Raw genomic sequence first — 16717 nt, forward strand, 5'->3', positions numbered from 1 at the left:
TTTTGGAAGCTTGGTGAACCATTTTAGGTAACAGATCTGATCTCGCATGTGCAAAATACAGAAACATGCCTGGACCAACATTGCTGCTCAGGGGTTATGCGCATGCGTGCTGAGCATTCTGGGGTGGATTATGTAATTTTGCAAGTCCTGAAAGGGGAGGGCAGCAGAGAGTCAGATCTCCTTCCCTCCCCACATTTCTCCCAACCTCATTCTTTTTCTGAAACAAACATTGTTATCTTACTATAATTCACCAAATGTCCGTCTGTCTGTGTCTGTCCGTCTGTCTGTCTGTCTGTCTGTCTGTATGTCTGTCCGTCCGTTCCCAGGTACCACAAAAACGGCTGAACCGATCGCAACGAAATTTTGGGTGGGTAATCTTGGGACCCCCTGGAGTAAAATAGGCTATATTGTTTTTCCAATTTCAGCTTTGGTCTCCAGCATTTTCAGGTTTGGACTCCCGCCTAATGTTATTGTCCCGGGTACTGCAAAAACGGCTGCACTGATAGCAACAAAATTTTGGGTGGGTATTCCTGGGACCCCCTGGAGTAAAATAGGCTATATTGTTTTTCCAATTTTTTTTCCAATTTTTGCAATTTTCCAAACACGATGGAATAATATTTACCGATATGAACAGTGATGTGGCTTTTATTGAAATTCTTCAAATACTGTTTAGATTTTGATAATTTGCGTGTGATATGATTTAACGGATGTTTACATGAATCGTTTTAATTAAAAAAGCATTCAATTTCTGATATTTTGCCTTTTCATTTGCCCTCCCAATTGAAGCCCCGCCCATAGGGCGGGTACCGTTTCTAGTAAGCCTTAATTCAAGAATCATACCTTAATCTTTAAAAAATCTACTTTTGTTTTTTTCAGGTTTTCTCGTTCTTGTAGAGAGAAACAGTTTTTTAAAAACTTGTGATGATGACGTTTACACTAGTAGTTACACTGGATAAAAGTTTACAAGAAAGGTAGAAAGAAAGTGCTTGGGAGTGAAGTAGATAATGGCAAAACTTTATTGTTAGTAAGAATGATTTTCTGTTCACACAAAAGTTTGATATTAATTGTTGATATTTGAAAATATGCACACAAGTTGTTCTTTTTATGACAACAATAATGGAATAATGTAGGTCCATAATATTGAAAGAGCTTCAGAGAATCAACATCAAGTCGTAAAATGCTTCAAGGCGAGAACCAGTCCTGGACACTCTGTCGCCGGAAAGTCGATTTGAAGGTGGTATGAATTTGGAATTTGCTGGGTCGGGATTCAAACCCAGCATAGACAGCTTAGAGGGGAGTGTGCGTACTTCCCTGCTTGCTCAAAAATTTGCTAAAAAACTCTTCTTTTTTTTTTTACCACAATTTGCTTAAAAATAAGACAATGCAGGAGCATTACAAATGTACAGGAATATGAATCCAATAGAAGGTCTCAGGCCTCGAAATACATTTTTGTTCAGCCACAACTACGATATCCAGTGGTACCGTTTATCTAATGAGGGAATCGGTTCAGGACGTCATTGGCCTTCACAGGATACAAATGAGCAGCACATTCAATCATCGCTTTGTGTGGCCATGCTGACACACTGTCCATTTTGCAACAGTTCGGAGATGGAGTTCTGCTTATTCTACTGGTCGGACAGCTCGAAGGCTTCTTCGTGCCTCTGTACAAGTACCACGTGATCCCAGAGAGCAAGGAGCACAAGGTACTGTGTCATGACTGCAAACTAAAGTACCAAATGTGGTTCAGAATAAATTTATCACCATTAAAATACCCACCCTGAGTCTTAATCCTCAACATGAGGTTTCAATAAAAAAAAATTCCGTGGCAGATAAACATCAATATCATAAAATTTAAAAGTCATTTCTCAGTTGAGGTGTTACAAGGGGTGTTCAAGAAGCTCTCGGAACGAGATGGTAAAATAATATGACCCTACTGCAAAGCCGCAATGAGCCGGCGAAGCCAAAGCCTCAAAGTATTTTAATTACACATTAGAGGTGCATAACATTTTGAATCAAAAAAAGACGGGTGAAACAAACTCCTATTGAACTTTTTCGCAATATTGTTTATGCATACTTCCGCATCCGCAAGATGGCGGCCTCCATGGAGCGATTTGGTGCGTCAAAGCTTCGAAATTCTCAAGGGATCCAGCAAAATCTGGCTTTTCAACAAAATACGTACGCGTTCATTCACAACACCGGCTTCGCCGGCTATAATTGCGGTTATGGCTCCTAGGGGTTAAATAATCTTTAGTATAACAGCAGTTATATGATGTGGCATACACATGCATCTCACTTTATTTTGCGACCTGATCCAAAATGGCCAACTGGTAGACTGGCGGCCATTTTAGTTCTAAAATAGTCGATATTGAACACATCCATTTCCATTTCTCAGACATGCATGGACCGATTTTGTTCAAATTTGACACAAAGACAATGCTTGAGAGTATGCCTATGCCGAATATTTTGTTTTGTAATCCGACCAAAGATGGCAGACTGGCGGCCTTTAATCTGTACAGAAAAATTATTAAAGTACTTTAGCACAAACCCAATCTGGCCGTCTAACAGGTTAATATGCCAATTCTTTGGCGTCAATGGAGCCTGCTCCCAATGACCACACAATGTTTCATCAAAACTGAAATCTACATATAATGGGGCATGCGTATGTATGTATGTATGTATGTATGTATGTATGTATCTCCACTCGTTGGGTGGACACCCTTTGGGTGGACAGCAGGCCTGACACCACACACAATGTAACCTGAAAAAAACCATCATACATCCACCATTTTGACAAGTCTAAGACATTTTCGGAAGTGTCATATTCACAATCGCCAAGCCCTCCCTCCTTATATGTTTTCCGTTCAGTGAAAAACAACCGAAGCAACTGTTAAAAGGACCATCAAATATAGAATGGTTGGAGCTGATGGGCGTCATGAGCCTTGTGAAGGTGATATTACACATAGGATAGGCCACAGGCTTCACGCCTTAGGGCTCTGGTGTCAGCCTATGGGCCAGTTCAATTGGAATTATCTGAGCTATATAACCTATGTGGCAGTGCAATCAATGTATTATATATGCACATAAGCAGTACGCATGGTTTTGCTTCATGTATGTAACCCAGGTTATTTTTTTTTTTTTTGGGGAACGATCAAGGCAGTAGTCTGATGCCTATACACCACCCAAACAAAGAGAGGCGTCAGAAGAATGTGTTGCATGCTTGGTGCAAGCTTCCCGTTGCTGCTCTCACTGGCCTCACCACCAGGACTTGTGAAACCATGAATCACCTAGTGCCACATCTCGAACCACCAACCACGAGCAGCCACCGCCAACCACAAACAGCACACACACCAAACCAAGAGAGAGAAGATTGCGCACCTGTCAGCAACCAAGGACTACCAGCGCATGGTGTCTTGCGCTTTTATTACCTCCCACGGATCTGATCCAACCATCCATGGAGCATGTCCATTATTGGCTGACGCAGTGTAACAGATGACAAGTTATTGCATTTATTGGCTGGTAAGCCGGGACAATTACACAGGTTGGACAGGTGATGATGGAAGGCCTTGTTTATCAGACATCTCGACCTTTAGGCCACTTTTCCATCGCCGTCGGGGGCCGTGCTGATTGGTTGCTGAAAATGGAAAAGTTCATGACGACATATGTGATGGGGAAAGTTCAAGAATGTAGGATGGGGCTTAGACACACACATTAGTACGGGAGGATGAGAGCTTTATTGCTCCACACATTTTATCTCTCACGGGAATTACATCACACTAACTCTAACATACTATGAAATAACTATTCTAATATAGCCCACATTTTGCCACCTCGGCAATTTCTGTAACAATATGTTTCATTGCTAATTTTTCAATGTGTGTGTTAATGGTGTAAATTAGACATAAAATCATGTTTCTTTTCTGCAGACACGCAATGTGCAAGTGGCTCTCGAGCTGATTGAAGAATCAGAAATAACACACACCTCCTGGGGAGTTCTTAAAGAAGGTTCTTATACTGAGCATGTGACTTATGAGTTTGATCGTTTGGAAAATAATATAAACTTAATTTGAACGCTTCTCATGTATTCAATGACTTCTCTATAACCGTTTTATCTGCCACTAACAATTCCCTCTGCAGATATTGTGAATGTGGAGACGAAGTCGCTGATGAAGGTTCTGCACGTGTTGTACTCAAAACACAAAACTAGAGCATGAAATAGACACGAGATTCTGTTTATCATCACGTATGTACTTGCTTCACAGGACAGGCCCCCTGCTGTTACTTTTCTCATCTTTAATAGTGATTTGAGAAAGGATTTGTGGGTAATGCTGTGCACCGAATTGCATTTCTGTCATTAAATCCGTCACTCGGTAGAGCTCATTCCTCCGCCAAGCTGAACAGTATGTTTTGTATCCCACTGATAGGCCGGATCTGCATTCGGACCTGAATCAAAATCTAATCTGCTTGTTCTTGTCACCTAACCAACTCATCCACCAAATTTTGTCACAATCCGTCCACAACGTTTTGAAATACAATGCCATATATAATTTTGGCCCCGTCTCTCAATGGTGAAGAATCACTTTGAAAATACAAAATATTGCATTCGGATCTTCGCCAAAATCTAAACAATTTGTCCTTTGCAGACATGCAACCTGTCCACTAAGTTTCGTTCGAATCCGTCCATAACTTTTTGAGATATCCTCCTCACAGACAGACAAACGACAAGCAAGAAAGATGGCACAGCACGATACTTGTGAAACCCAAATAAACAATAGTTGCCATGGAAACAGCAATTTGGTAATTTGGAAAATTTGTCCTATCACGTGTTTTACATGATGAAATGTTGTGCATAATAAATTTGGTTGATCCACTTTCTAATTTCCACCTATTTGGTGTTTTACATGTTTTGGATGAGACTGACCTTGATCTTTGACTAATTTTGACCATGTTTTCAACACATATACCACACATGTGTAAAAAATAAGCAGTGTAAGTATCAATCTGATATCTTGAAAAATTCATGAGGTTTGGCAAAAATAAAATCATGAAAATATCCTATTTGACTATAATTGGGTGAAATTGTTGTCATGGACACTAGTTTCTCTTTGCCACGTGGGGCTTTTCTCTTTGCCACTAACCAAGATGAACAGAACATAAAGAAAAGAAGAGATAAATTAAATTAATTAACTACATTTTGTATCCTTTAACCTTGGTTGTTGTTTCATATGTAGTCTGTAGCTGCTGGTTGCATCATTATTTTGGAAGTGTGGCTGTGTCACTGACGCAGTGCCCCTTACCTGTAAGCTAGTACTCATTTTTTCCGACCTCGGAAGGATGACAGGCTGAGTCAATCCACTTGGTGTTATTTCATCGGTCCGATAGGGGCTCAAACTCAAGACCCTAAAACCTTAACCCTAAAAGGACTGGGGGGGGGGGGGGGGCGGCTCTCCATGAATGGCCCCTCTCCATGAATTTAGCGATTTCTTAGCAACCGCTCGAGATTACACTGCGCCATTTTATGACGTTTTCTTTTGAGTCTTGCTCATCTTTTGATACCAAATTTGTTATAGCGAGCACTATGCGCATGCCAAGTTTGGTAACAATCGAACAATCTATAGCTGAGATCTTAGGGGGGGCATCATGCCCTTCCCCTTCACCACCCCTCCCAACCCCCTGTCTTTTGAGCCTCCGAAAAAGCACAGGCCTTTTAGGGTTGAAGCCAGTCACCTAAACCTAAACACCTAAACACCAGGCTTCTTAGCTTTGTACTGAGGTGATTTGCCAATGGGGGGCTTTTGACTGGTGAACCTCAAGTGTTATTGCAGAGGCCCTCAGACAGATGTCTAACAGGTCCTATGGGTTTTGTAATGGGGTCTATGGGATCTACAGGGTTCTAAGCTTCTACAGAGTTGTTTTAGGGGTTAGAGGAATCCATTGAAATCTTCTGAAATCCATTGAAATCAGAGGTATCTTCTGAAAACCATTGAAAATCATTAATCACGGTCTAATTTGAAGGGAAAATATTTTTGAATTTTTTTTTGCCAATCACAAAGTGCAAGAACAGCCCTAAAGTGTCCAGTTTCGATTTCACCAGTGACGTCACACTATGAACTCACCTTGATCCAAATAGCAGTTTACATAGAGAACAGTGCATGTCGAGCTCAAATTCTGATACTGATTCCAGCGTCATTAGCAACTCTTTAGGTTCTCAGTTTGTTGAATCGGATCAGTGGGATTTTGAAGAAACTATTGGAGAAAAAATTAGTGATGGATACGCTTTCGGGTAAATTGTGGAGCCGTATCGTTTAGAGCCTTGTGCGAGCGATTCAGATGAAGATGATGTTCAAATGATATTGTCGTGTCCGCAGCTAGTTATCACCAGCCTAGGATGGATGAACCGAACCAGCTTTAACTACCGAGGCGATCTCCCAATCTTGTGGTTATGACGAGCATGGGATGGAAGAAACATGAAGGGTTTAACTTCACTAACACACGGGTTTGTTCCGAAACCCAACCAAGAAAATGACAACGAAAATGTAACGATAATTATTTACAAGAACATAAAGGTGTGGAATGAAAATAACGAAAATAAGGTTGAGGTAAAAATGCAAACTTGGGGTACCTCCACACGGATTCAAAGCTCGGAAAAAGGCGGCAAAACTGAACGCCGAGGGCACCTGGGAGTGAGATGAGTGGCATAGACGGCCCTCTTTCTCTCCAGTCCCTCAAAGTTTCCTCTCCTTTCTTCAACTTCCTCCGTTTGGGAAGGACAGCATGGCCTCCAGCTCCCCCAAAGAGTCCACATTCAAAGCTCCCTCACGATTGCCACACAAAACGCTCTCCTCCAAGGACGCAGAAATCATGGCGAAACTTCTTGCTCTCACTCTCCCTCCAAAACGAACCAATCGTGAACTTCTTATTCGCCCGCCTACGTCATCTGGCCACGTCACTCAGGGGGAAGGGGAGGGATGGGTGGCCTGGCCTGCTGGCTCCGTTTCCCCCACCCATCATACCCCTTTCGCGCCGACTCTCCTCGGCGGGTCTTTGCCATATGTGTCCATGGAGCATGAGTACTAGCCGGCGGTTGTTTTAAATGTTAGGGATGGCCACACAGGATATCACGAACAGGGGAAATTATCTTTAATCCCTACTACTAATTAACACATCATCATCCCTCGTATGATGAACATAACCTCCTATGATCATCCCTTGTATAAACACAACTTTAAGCGACATTTTCCCTACTTAGTACATTGAGAATGCTCCTGCATGTCACATGGTCCATACTATTTCTATTCAATCCTACCTTTCCTATGGTATTCTCTTACTTACCCCCATAAACGTAACAATATGTTCGTAGTGCAGAAGAAAATGCTGGTCGGTCGTATGTTCACTACAGATTGGTAAGTTTTGTTTTTCCGTTCAATTGATGGTTTATTGGGGATTTTGTATTAATTGATAAATCATTTATATTACTCCAGAAAAAATATGGTACGACACAGCACGGATGCGACACAACACGGATGCGACACAACACGGATGCGACACAACACGAATGCGACACAACACGAATGCGACACAACACTGATGCGACACAGCACGGACATGACACAGTATGGGCATGACACAGCACCGACACCGCCCAGGTACACTCGGACACTACCCAGGCACACTCGGACACCGCCCAGGCACACTCGGACACCGCCCAGGCACACTCGGACACCGCCCAGGCACAATCGGACACTGCTGACCAAATGGACGACGAATGCTTTGTCCCACCGTAGCAGGCTGACCAGGTGTCCTGAATGTTACAGGATCGTCCGGTTTCCAATTTTCCTTGGAGCCATGTGTGTCTGTGGTTGTGCTGTGTCGTGTCGTGTCCGTATGTAGGACATGTCCGTACGTATGCATGTCCGTATGTCTGATCGATGTCCCTCCCCAGTGGATGGGGGATGGAGGGAAGGTGGGTGGCGGGGGGGGGGGGGGGAGAGGGGGGGGAGTGAGTTGTGGTGGCGAGGTGAGACTGGTCATCAGCAGGCCAACACAGGTGTTTGAAATCTCCAGCTGAAATTCCCTGTGTCCATATGCTGATAGTTCGGTAGAGATGGTCTTACCTTTTTGAGCGATGGCTGTTTCTTCTGCTTAATTGTGGGGGTGAAATCCTCTCTCAGTCGTGGTGGATAACCACAAGATCTAGCCATCTATGTTGTTTCATAACAGTTCCCTGTAAAATGTTCCAAACACAAAAGCAAGCATCTTGTAGCTCCATCCACACTCCGGTATTTTGGACAAACCTCGTCCAATTTCGAGCAACCCTCAGATATCTCGGCCATTGGTGTAGCATGAAACATCCAAATCCCTCACCTTCCAAGAATAAAAAATCGCAAATCGGAAAAAGACATCATATCTATTTTGTGAGGTATCAAATGAGAGATTAGCGTTGAGGTGGTCTGAGCGTTTGGATTCCCCTTTTAGGGTCGTAGGGTTACAAAGGGTCGAAAGGGTTCTGTGGGTACTTGGGGTCTTAGGGTTGGTTCTAAAGGGTGATCAGGGTCTTAGTTGGAATAATGGGTTAGTTGGAACATTAACTCTTTATTACATAATGTTTTTAAAAATAAAAACAAAAGATATTCCACTACATATATATGCATATGTGCTACAATTATAACATATTAAGCAGTGCGAATATTTGATAGTTACATGTGTATATCAAGTTCGATGACCATGTATCAACTATAAAGTGTTCCAACTAACCCCGATCATGGGGTTAGTTGTAACATGCTGTGTTGTAAGTTGTAACATTCATTATTCGATGGTTTTAGAGGCCTAACCTAAACTTCAGTCACACGACTAAGCCTTAAACCATAGAATTAAGCCTTAAAACCATAGAATAATGAATTATTCTCAGATAAATATGTTGATTACACTCGGTATTGACACACCAAGTCTGGTTTTGTAGGCAGCGAAATCTACTGGGAAGACAAGTTTTGATGAGCAACGCTTTGTACCACCACTTTTGTATGGGGCTGGCAGTTTCATTACAATGTCTTTGTGTTCATGACAACACTCTTCAACCTTGTCAGGGTCAGGGAATGAAAATATAGGATGCTCAGCCTTTGCTTTGGTATGGCTGGAGTGTCTGAGAAACATCAATAGTGTAAAATATAGGATGTGGGGTTAGTTGGAACATGTTTCAACGAACCACATGCTTTCTGTTCCAACTAACCCTCCAATGGCGATGTGACAATCTTATGTACAGTACATAACAATGCTAAAGGTATAAGATCTAGTCCGCCTCATAATGTAGCTTACTACCTGTATATATAAATACATTAAAGGTATTGACCTTTATCTAATTACATCATCAAGGTAAAATAACTTTTCCTCAAAGATAAATAAATATATACTCAGAATTGCAAAAACCATACCTACCTTTCTCTTCAGAACAACTCATTTCCTTTTTGTATTGAAAACAATAAGGATCTACCACTAGATGGCAGCACCATCGAGACATCATCCCTGCTTTCTTTGAAAACTGCAATGTTTCAACTAACCCCATGTTCCCCTAAACGCTGAGGTGCTGAAAAAAATGTGGGCAAACGCCGTTTACATTGGGTGTATGCAGGACGACAGCACAAGAGAGATGGAAAACAAAGAAGAAAAGCGCTAAATCACCTGATTTGTTTAATCCACCTTTGTATGAGGTCCATCCACACATTTAGAGTTACAGTTGTTTCAGTTGGTTCCTTCAGAAAATGAGAAATACTGCGGGTGTAACTCTCCGATTGGTGATTACAATCTAGAATGAACATTGAACACTCTCCTCCAAGGACCATCTTCACAAAGCTCTGGCGGATATACAGACTTGGCATTTAATATGGAATATATATATTTTTTTGACTTGGGTTTACTTTCTGAACTCAGTATATCAATCTGGTGAGTTTCTTTTACGCTTCGGTGATTTCTTTGTTAAAAGAACCATGTCACTGATTGTCTTTCGCAGCAAGAAGTCAATAACAGGATAATATCACAGGTGGCGTGACAAAATGTAAGGACAGGTACATTTTACAATTGGCTTCACAATCGGGTATATAAGGGTCGTTGCGTTCTGTATTAGTGGAAAACAACTGCTGCACATCTACAAAAGTTATTGCCGCTTCCTCTGGAGATGGTCCGTCAACTCGACAATGCTGTTTGTCATGGAGTGGTGGCTTTACGAAATTCCGGCATGAAACAGCGTGCTATTGCTCGGCAGTATGGCATCACTCAAGGTCAGGTGTCAAAGATCCTGAAAAGAAATGCTCAGAGGGGTGTCCCTACTCCAATACCGAGGCCAGGACGTCCCCGCAGAACCACGAGGAGAGATGATCGCCAGCTGCACCGATTAGTCTGCAATGGCCATACAAAGTCAGCTAATCGGCTTCGGGCTGAGTGGCAGCAACTGACAAATGTGCCTGTATCCTGAAGGCTAGTCAACCAAAGACTGGTTCAAGCAGGCTATCGTGCCAGGCGTCCCCTGAGAAAGCCACGCCTGACCAGACAACACAGCCAGTGCCGATTGCAGTGGGCCAGAGAGCACCGTCAATGGCAGCCAGGACACTGGAATCACGTGACCTTCAGTGACGAGTCTAGATTTCTGGTCTATCGTCAAGATGGCCGCAACCGAGTGTGCAGACAAGTGCATGAAGCCTACAACGAAGATTGTATTGTGCCAAGAGTCCAAGCTGGAGGTGGTGGGGTGACCGTTTGGGCTGCTTTTCATGCAGGGGGCAAAACTGACCTGGTTGTTCTGAATGGAAACCTGAACCAGTTCAAGTACAGGGCCATTCTGGAAGAAACAATGCTTCCATTTGCTCGTGCAGCCTTTCGAGTAAACTTTGTCTTCCAAGATGACAATGCACGGCCTCATCGTGCTTGCATGATCCAACACTTTCTTGCTGACCGTGGTGTCGAGCATATGGAGTGGCCTGCCATGTCCCCGGATATGAATCCGATAGAGAACTTGTGGGCAGAATTAACGCGTCAAATCGACAACTTGGACCAGCAGCCGACCTCTGTGCATGAATTGCAGCAGACTATTGTCACTGCATGGCAAGCGATTCCTGTCCAAACCTTGGCAAATCTCGTGAACAGCATGCCTCGACGTGTACGTGCTCTCCTGAATGCTCGTGGGGGTTACACGAAGTACTGAACTGTAATTTTACTGTCCGTAATCTCAGTCATAATTTAACTTTTGTTTTTGTTGAAATTTTTTTTGGCTAATGTCCAAAATAAAGAGATACTTCTGGAAAACGTACAGAAGTTTAACATAGTACTGTCCGTGAATTGAGTTCGATATCAGTTTACATCACTTTCAAGGATCAATTTATTTGCTTCAAAATGTCAAATGTGGTTTTTGTTTCTTTTAAAGGTCACGTTAACAAAATCTAGAATACTTTCAACATAATTCTAATGAACATTTGGTTCTAAGTCATCTTGAAAAGTAAGTTCACTGCCACAAAAAAAATATTCCATATTAAATGCCAAGTCTGTATTATACGAGTGTAAAATGTGGCCGTGCGTTGTCATGTCAACGTGACGTCATCTCGTCAGTGTGTTTTTGTTGTGTATTAATTTTTGAATCCCATTAAAAACATTTTTTGTCATGATACGGGTGTAATACCCAAGAGAGAATATTGCTTTCTTCATTTAGAATCATGGTAATTGCTTCAGCCATAATTGTGTTGAGCACGGTGACATTTATCAACATTTTGAGGATGTATTTTTCATGATGATATTCTGGTGTATTTCTCGTCAGTTGTGAAAACTTTCAAGAATGAAGGATATGGCTTTTAAATGCTTATGATTTCACTCTATCATAGTTTTTAAGCATGTTGTTTTGTACATGTAAGTGGGCGGCCTCGTTTTCCCATGCCACCCCTACATATGGAGTACGATCGTACTCCATGAACCATTATGACGATGTTACATTTGCTATTCTCCAATCCTCTAGGTACCTATCCTGACTTGAGTGAGCTATTCATTGTATCCGTTAACATCTTGCTTTTCTGCCCTGTCACCTCTCCCCAAAACTGTCTTGGCGAGTTCCAGTTCCATGCGGGTGTGGTGCATGCTGTGTTTATCTGTCTGTGAGCAGGAAGAAGAAGAAAGAACCACCTTTAGAGGCCATGTTCCCCCGCAGATCAGGGGTTGGCCTTTTTCGGGTACCGTGGTCCCCTTTTTGAAACAATGTTTTATGGCCGAATGCCCTTCCTGCCACCAACCCTGTTAGTCGCCTCTTGCGACACACAGGGAATTACCAGTGAACTGGTACTCATTTCTGCCGACCTCATAAGGATGACATGCTGAGTCGCGGGAATTCATAACTGCATTGCAGGGTCTCCATAACTCAACTTAAAATTCCTGTAAAAGTATGCGTCAATCAGAAACTGTTTCAATGTCCATGGTAATGTAAGACGTTAGTGTAAGACCAGATGGGGAAACTTTGATGACCATGAGCTACCCATAAATATTATTCAATTTCATTTTTATTTCAACAGCAGTGTTTTTTTAGGTATTGGAACAGTTCTGGAGGGTGAGCACATGACATGTCAAAAAAAAAAAATTGTGGATCACCCTATGCCGTACGTGTCTGCATTTTTAAATTTCATTTTCTCAGCAACCGTTGGTCCGATTGACACTAAATTTTACCATAGAAGTGCCTCCGCCTGTGGAATTTTTTTATTCATAATTATGACGTCATAGGTCACGTGGTATGGATGCCATCTTGGAAAAACGTTACACTATATCTCCCAAATCGTTCAATGGAAAAAAATGAAACATGGCTCATTGTCAAGTACTCACCATGGGGAATAAGATATGTTGATGGTGATGTCATCGGTGCCTTAATTATGACGTCATAATTCGACAAGTACAACGCTTGATCTGGTCAGTATGAATAAAACAAAAATTCTTCTGCAACTGTGAGACCGATGGACACAAAATTTTCAGAATATGTGGAGCTCCTCCTGTAGAATTATTTTATGATAAATATAACGTCATAGGTCACGTGGTGCAGACGCCATCTTGGGAAAAATCTAAAAAAGTTGCACCTCTATATTTCTGAAACCGCTCCATGGAAAAAATTGAAACATGGCTCATTGTCAAGTACTCCCCTTTGGGAATAAGATATGTTAATGATGATGTCATCGGTGCCTTCATTATGACGTCATAATTCAACAAGTACACTTATCCAATCATTGTGAAAAAAAAATTCTCAGCAACTGTTGGTCTGATGGGCACGAAATTTTCACCATAGGAGCGCCTCCTCCTGCAGAATATTTTAATGATAATCATGACGTCATAGGTCATGTGGTACAGGCACCATCTTGGAAAAACCGAAAAATGTTGCACCTCTATATATCTCCAAAACCGCTGCATGGAAGAAAATGAAACATGGCTCATTGTAAAGAACTCCATATGGGGAATAGGTGTTGTTAACGATGACTTCATTGGTGCCATAATTATGACATCATAATTCGACAGGGACAGCGCTTAGTCTGATCAGTTTGAAATGTATTGAGCGTGATCTATGCAACAATTATATTAGAGAATATAAATTTATTATGTCATCACTCACGTGGTCTGGCAGCCATTTTGGATCAAAGAAAAAAATGTCCAAAAACAGAAGAGTTGGCTCTCAACAAGTTGACTGCGCAGGGTAAGTATTCTATGAATACCATCTAGTATTATAATATTTATCGGAGACTGCGTGGGGTAAGGTGTTCTATGAACTCTCTTGTGTGTCTGTGTTACCGCCGCCTGCTCACCTCCACCCCACTGCCAGTTCCATACTCTGTTGGCAGTTACATCCTCCTGTTCCATCCTCTGTTTTTCAGCTCTTCACGAGCTTCGACCTGTGTCATCAAAATTTTCCTTTGCTTTGACTCACCCAGGTGCATATAAATGAGAAAGACAAACGTGTGCAGGGATTCAGAGTGTACTGGTTTTACATGATCAAGAAAACTTCACATTGATGATACACCTGTGATACACCAGGATGACACTTCTGTCTGTCTCTCTGTCTGTGTGTCTATCAGGGCCGTAACTGTTTTTTACAATAGTTTTGTCATCAAATTTTCACCAAAGCTTAATTTTGATAATACGGAGAATAATGTTTTTTTTCAAAAGGTCAAAGGTCAGCGTCACATAAAATCTTCAATTTTCATCCAATTGACCTGACATTTAAATTTACCATTTCAGTTTTGTCATCTAAAGATCTTTCAGATCTAAATCTCAAAGGTCAAGGATGCATAAAATAATCAATTCCCATTTTGTATTATTTTTTAAACTGTTTTCGCAGGAAAAAGAAGAAGAAGACGTCTGAATACAAACGGACCTGGACGGGCTTTGCATTTTCAGATGCTTTCTAGTTAAGTAATTAGAGCCAGTCGAAAAAAACATACCTTTATGGGCTGATTCACATTTAAAGACAAAAGGCACAAAGATGTGCTCAGGGAACTCCACACATTTAACAACTTTATTTGAACCATCACCTTTGCTGTTTCTATGTTATATATTACTACACCTCAGCGTTGGGCCTATGGCTATACTATTTATTTAATGGCCCCAATTATTCCCACCTTTTTGTGGGTCCAGGTCTTTCATCAACCGACTGGTCAGGCCTGACGTTCAACTGAAGGTAAAAAAAACGGCACGCATATTGATGCTTCACCCTGCCTGCGAAGCACCAAAATGACAGTTTATAGGTGAGAGAAGATTAAAACCCAGCTAGTTGGTGCACATATCATCTAGGCCTTCCGATCAGCTCATAATGCTGGGCCTACGGACGAGCCCTCGTAACTTGTCTTTAGCGCACACACAGCTGGATCACAAATGTTGGCCTGAAATGACAGGAAAGGTGTATTCCTTTTATCCTTTATTTAAAGGTAACAGCATATGGTGCACAGCAGACTGCAAAACATTCAAACAGAATGGCGTCCATGCGTTCCACGAGTCGGAATATACACCTTAGAAAGCAACAACATGGTATAAAACACATACATGATTTGAAGGGGTGAAGCTAAACGCTGAAATACAGTAGTTTATTCGTTCCTGGAAGTCCTAGCAGTGTCCATGTTTTTTTTTTACCTCTCCCACACCCTCCCCCCTTCCCATGCCTCCTCCCCCCAAGCCTACTCCCTCCCACAGATATCCCGATGTCCCTGCTCTCCATCTTGTTCTCCCGCTCCCTTTATCATATGTTTTATGTGTCAGTTTGTCTTTTTGTGATCAATGTTAGCTCTTACACGAGCCTTGACCTTGTATACAAAAAAAAACCCCAAAAAAAACCTGAACTTCCTTCCAGACTCACTTCATGTTGGACCAGCCGGATGGAGCGTCAACTTCAGCATTTTACTTCTATGGAAGGATAACATGTCTGTGTACAGTATTCACGTCACCACCTTCCCCAGCATCTCCAATCAAAGGAATCCGATGCAACTTGAGTAATGTAATCAATCTTATGAGATATACTTAGTGCAAATGTCAAATATTACATTTATTTTTCCCATTATGTTATTGAAAGCTTTTTAGTAGGAATACGAGATGGAGAAAAGAAAGTTCACAAAGAAGAAGAAGATTCGGTTCTGTGGCTCGAGGTGGACATATTTTGAAACATTAGATCATTATTGGCTCAGGATGGGTTAGGCTCAGCTTAGGTCATGCAGGTAATGGTTTCATATGAAAAGGTGAGGAATATATATACACCGTTTGCTTTGTTTCGTTATCTGGAAAGGTAAAACCAAATAAATATCGAATTCCCAACTTCAGCTGGTGGAGAGCACTGTTGACGCCTCATATGATGACAAGTCAATCAGCAGGGAGAGGGGTTACTGGGGTGAAACGCAGATATTCCATGAGGGCTCCAAAGGGAAGGCTTTGGGCTCATGGTGCGTCCTGCAGACCCGACTGGCCCACGGGTTGAGCTTCTGCTGCGGTGTCACATGGGGTAGTGCATCTTGGTGAGGTTCCGCTGGTGCATGTTGTGATGGCGGACCAGTTCATCCGAACGTGCGAACTTCTTCTCGCAGGTCGGGTAGCGGCAGCAAAATGGTTTCTCGCCTGTGGTGTGACATGGGGGCAGGAGGGCATCTGGAGCAACGTTTTGAGCTCCGCAAACATTTTTCATGAACCTTCACAGTAAATCATCCCACTTGAGACTTTTTCCCCCAATATTCCAGTGCCGCTGATGAGAAATCTCCCAAAAAAATTATACTTCCAACAAAACTCCTCCAATTAATTCGGTTTTTTTGTGGTACATTTGATGAGTTTTGCACAAGTTCAGTGTTAATCTGGTGCTGAAAGTTTGTAAGGATTAAGTTGTTAAGGAGGTTGGCGGAACAAAAAGGTAATAAAATAGTACGCACTTGGTTTACCTGTATGTGTCCTCGTGTGAGTCTTCAGATGGTCTGACCGGGCGAACTTGCGTTGGCACGTTTTACATTGGAAAGGCTTTACTCCTGCATCACAAACACCCAATGGGATCACTCCATTATTTACAGTAAAGTCCTTTACAAAATTGCAACCATCTAATGCTTAAAAATAAGCCTGGTGTTGGCTTAGCGGTTAGGGCGCCGGCTTGGGATTCCTAGGATCTTGGGTTTGAATCCCGGTCGATCGCGGAATTGAACACCAGGGGGATTGACTCAGCCTGTCATCCTTCCGAGGTCGGCAAATTGAG

General features: G+C 42.2%; 3 protein-coding genes across 4 annotated transcripts in view; 1 reads left to right on the forward strand and 2 right to left on the reverse strand.

Moving 5' to 3' along the window:
• Window positions 1-4875, forward strand: part of LOC137429580 (gamma-parvin) — a 74145-nt gene extending 69270 nt beyond the window's left edge. The window contains exons 11-13 of the mRNA XM_068119603.2: window positions 1602-1703; window positions 3924-4002; window positions 4135-4875. Coding sequence (XP_067975704.1) covers window positions 1602-1703; window positions 3924-4002; window positions 4135-4211 — 258 coding nt within the window. The 3' untranslated portion in view covers window positions 4212-4875. The remainder of the gene's footprint in view (window positions 1-1601; window positions 1704-3923; window positions 4003-4134) is intronic.
• The window catches only part of SMPD2 (sphingomyelin phosphodiesterase 2), a 612478-nt gene that overhangs the window by 245895 nt on the left and 349866 nt on the right, over window positions 1-16717 (reverse strand). The window lies entirely within an intron of this gene.
• Window positions 15860-16717, reverse strand: part of LOC137429532 (Wilms tumor protein homolog) — a 22515-nt gene continuing 21657 nt past the window's right edge. The window contains 2 exon segments of the mRNA XM_068119506.2: window positions 15860-16098; window positions 16404-16496. Of these exon segments, the coding sequence (XP_067975607.2) occupies window positions 15977-16098; window positions 16404-16496 (215 nt within the window). The 3' untranslated portion in view covers window positions 15860-15976.

The sequence above is a fragment of the Myxine glutinosa genome, chromosome 1 (genome assembly GCF_964187855.1).
Source record: "Myxine glutinosa chromosome 1, kmMyxGlut1.1, whole genome shotgun sequence".
NCBI classification, from domain to species: domain Eukaryota; kingdom Metazoa; phylum Chordata; class Myxini; order Myxiniformes; family Myxinidae; genus Myxine; species Myxine glutinosa.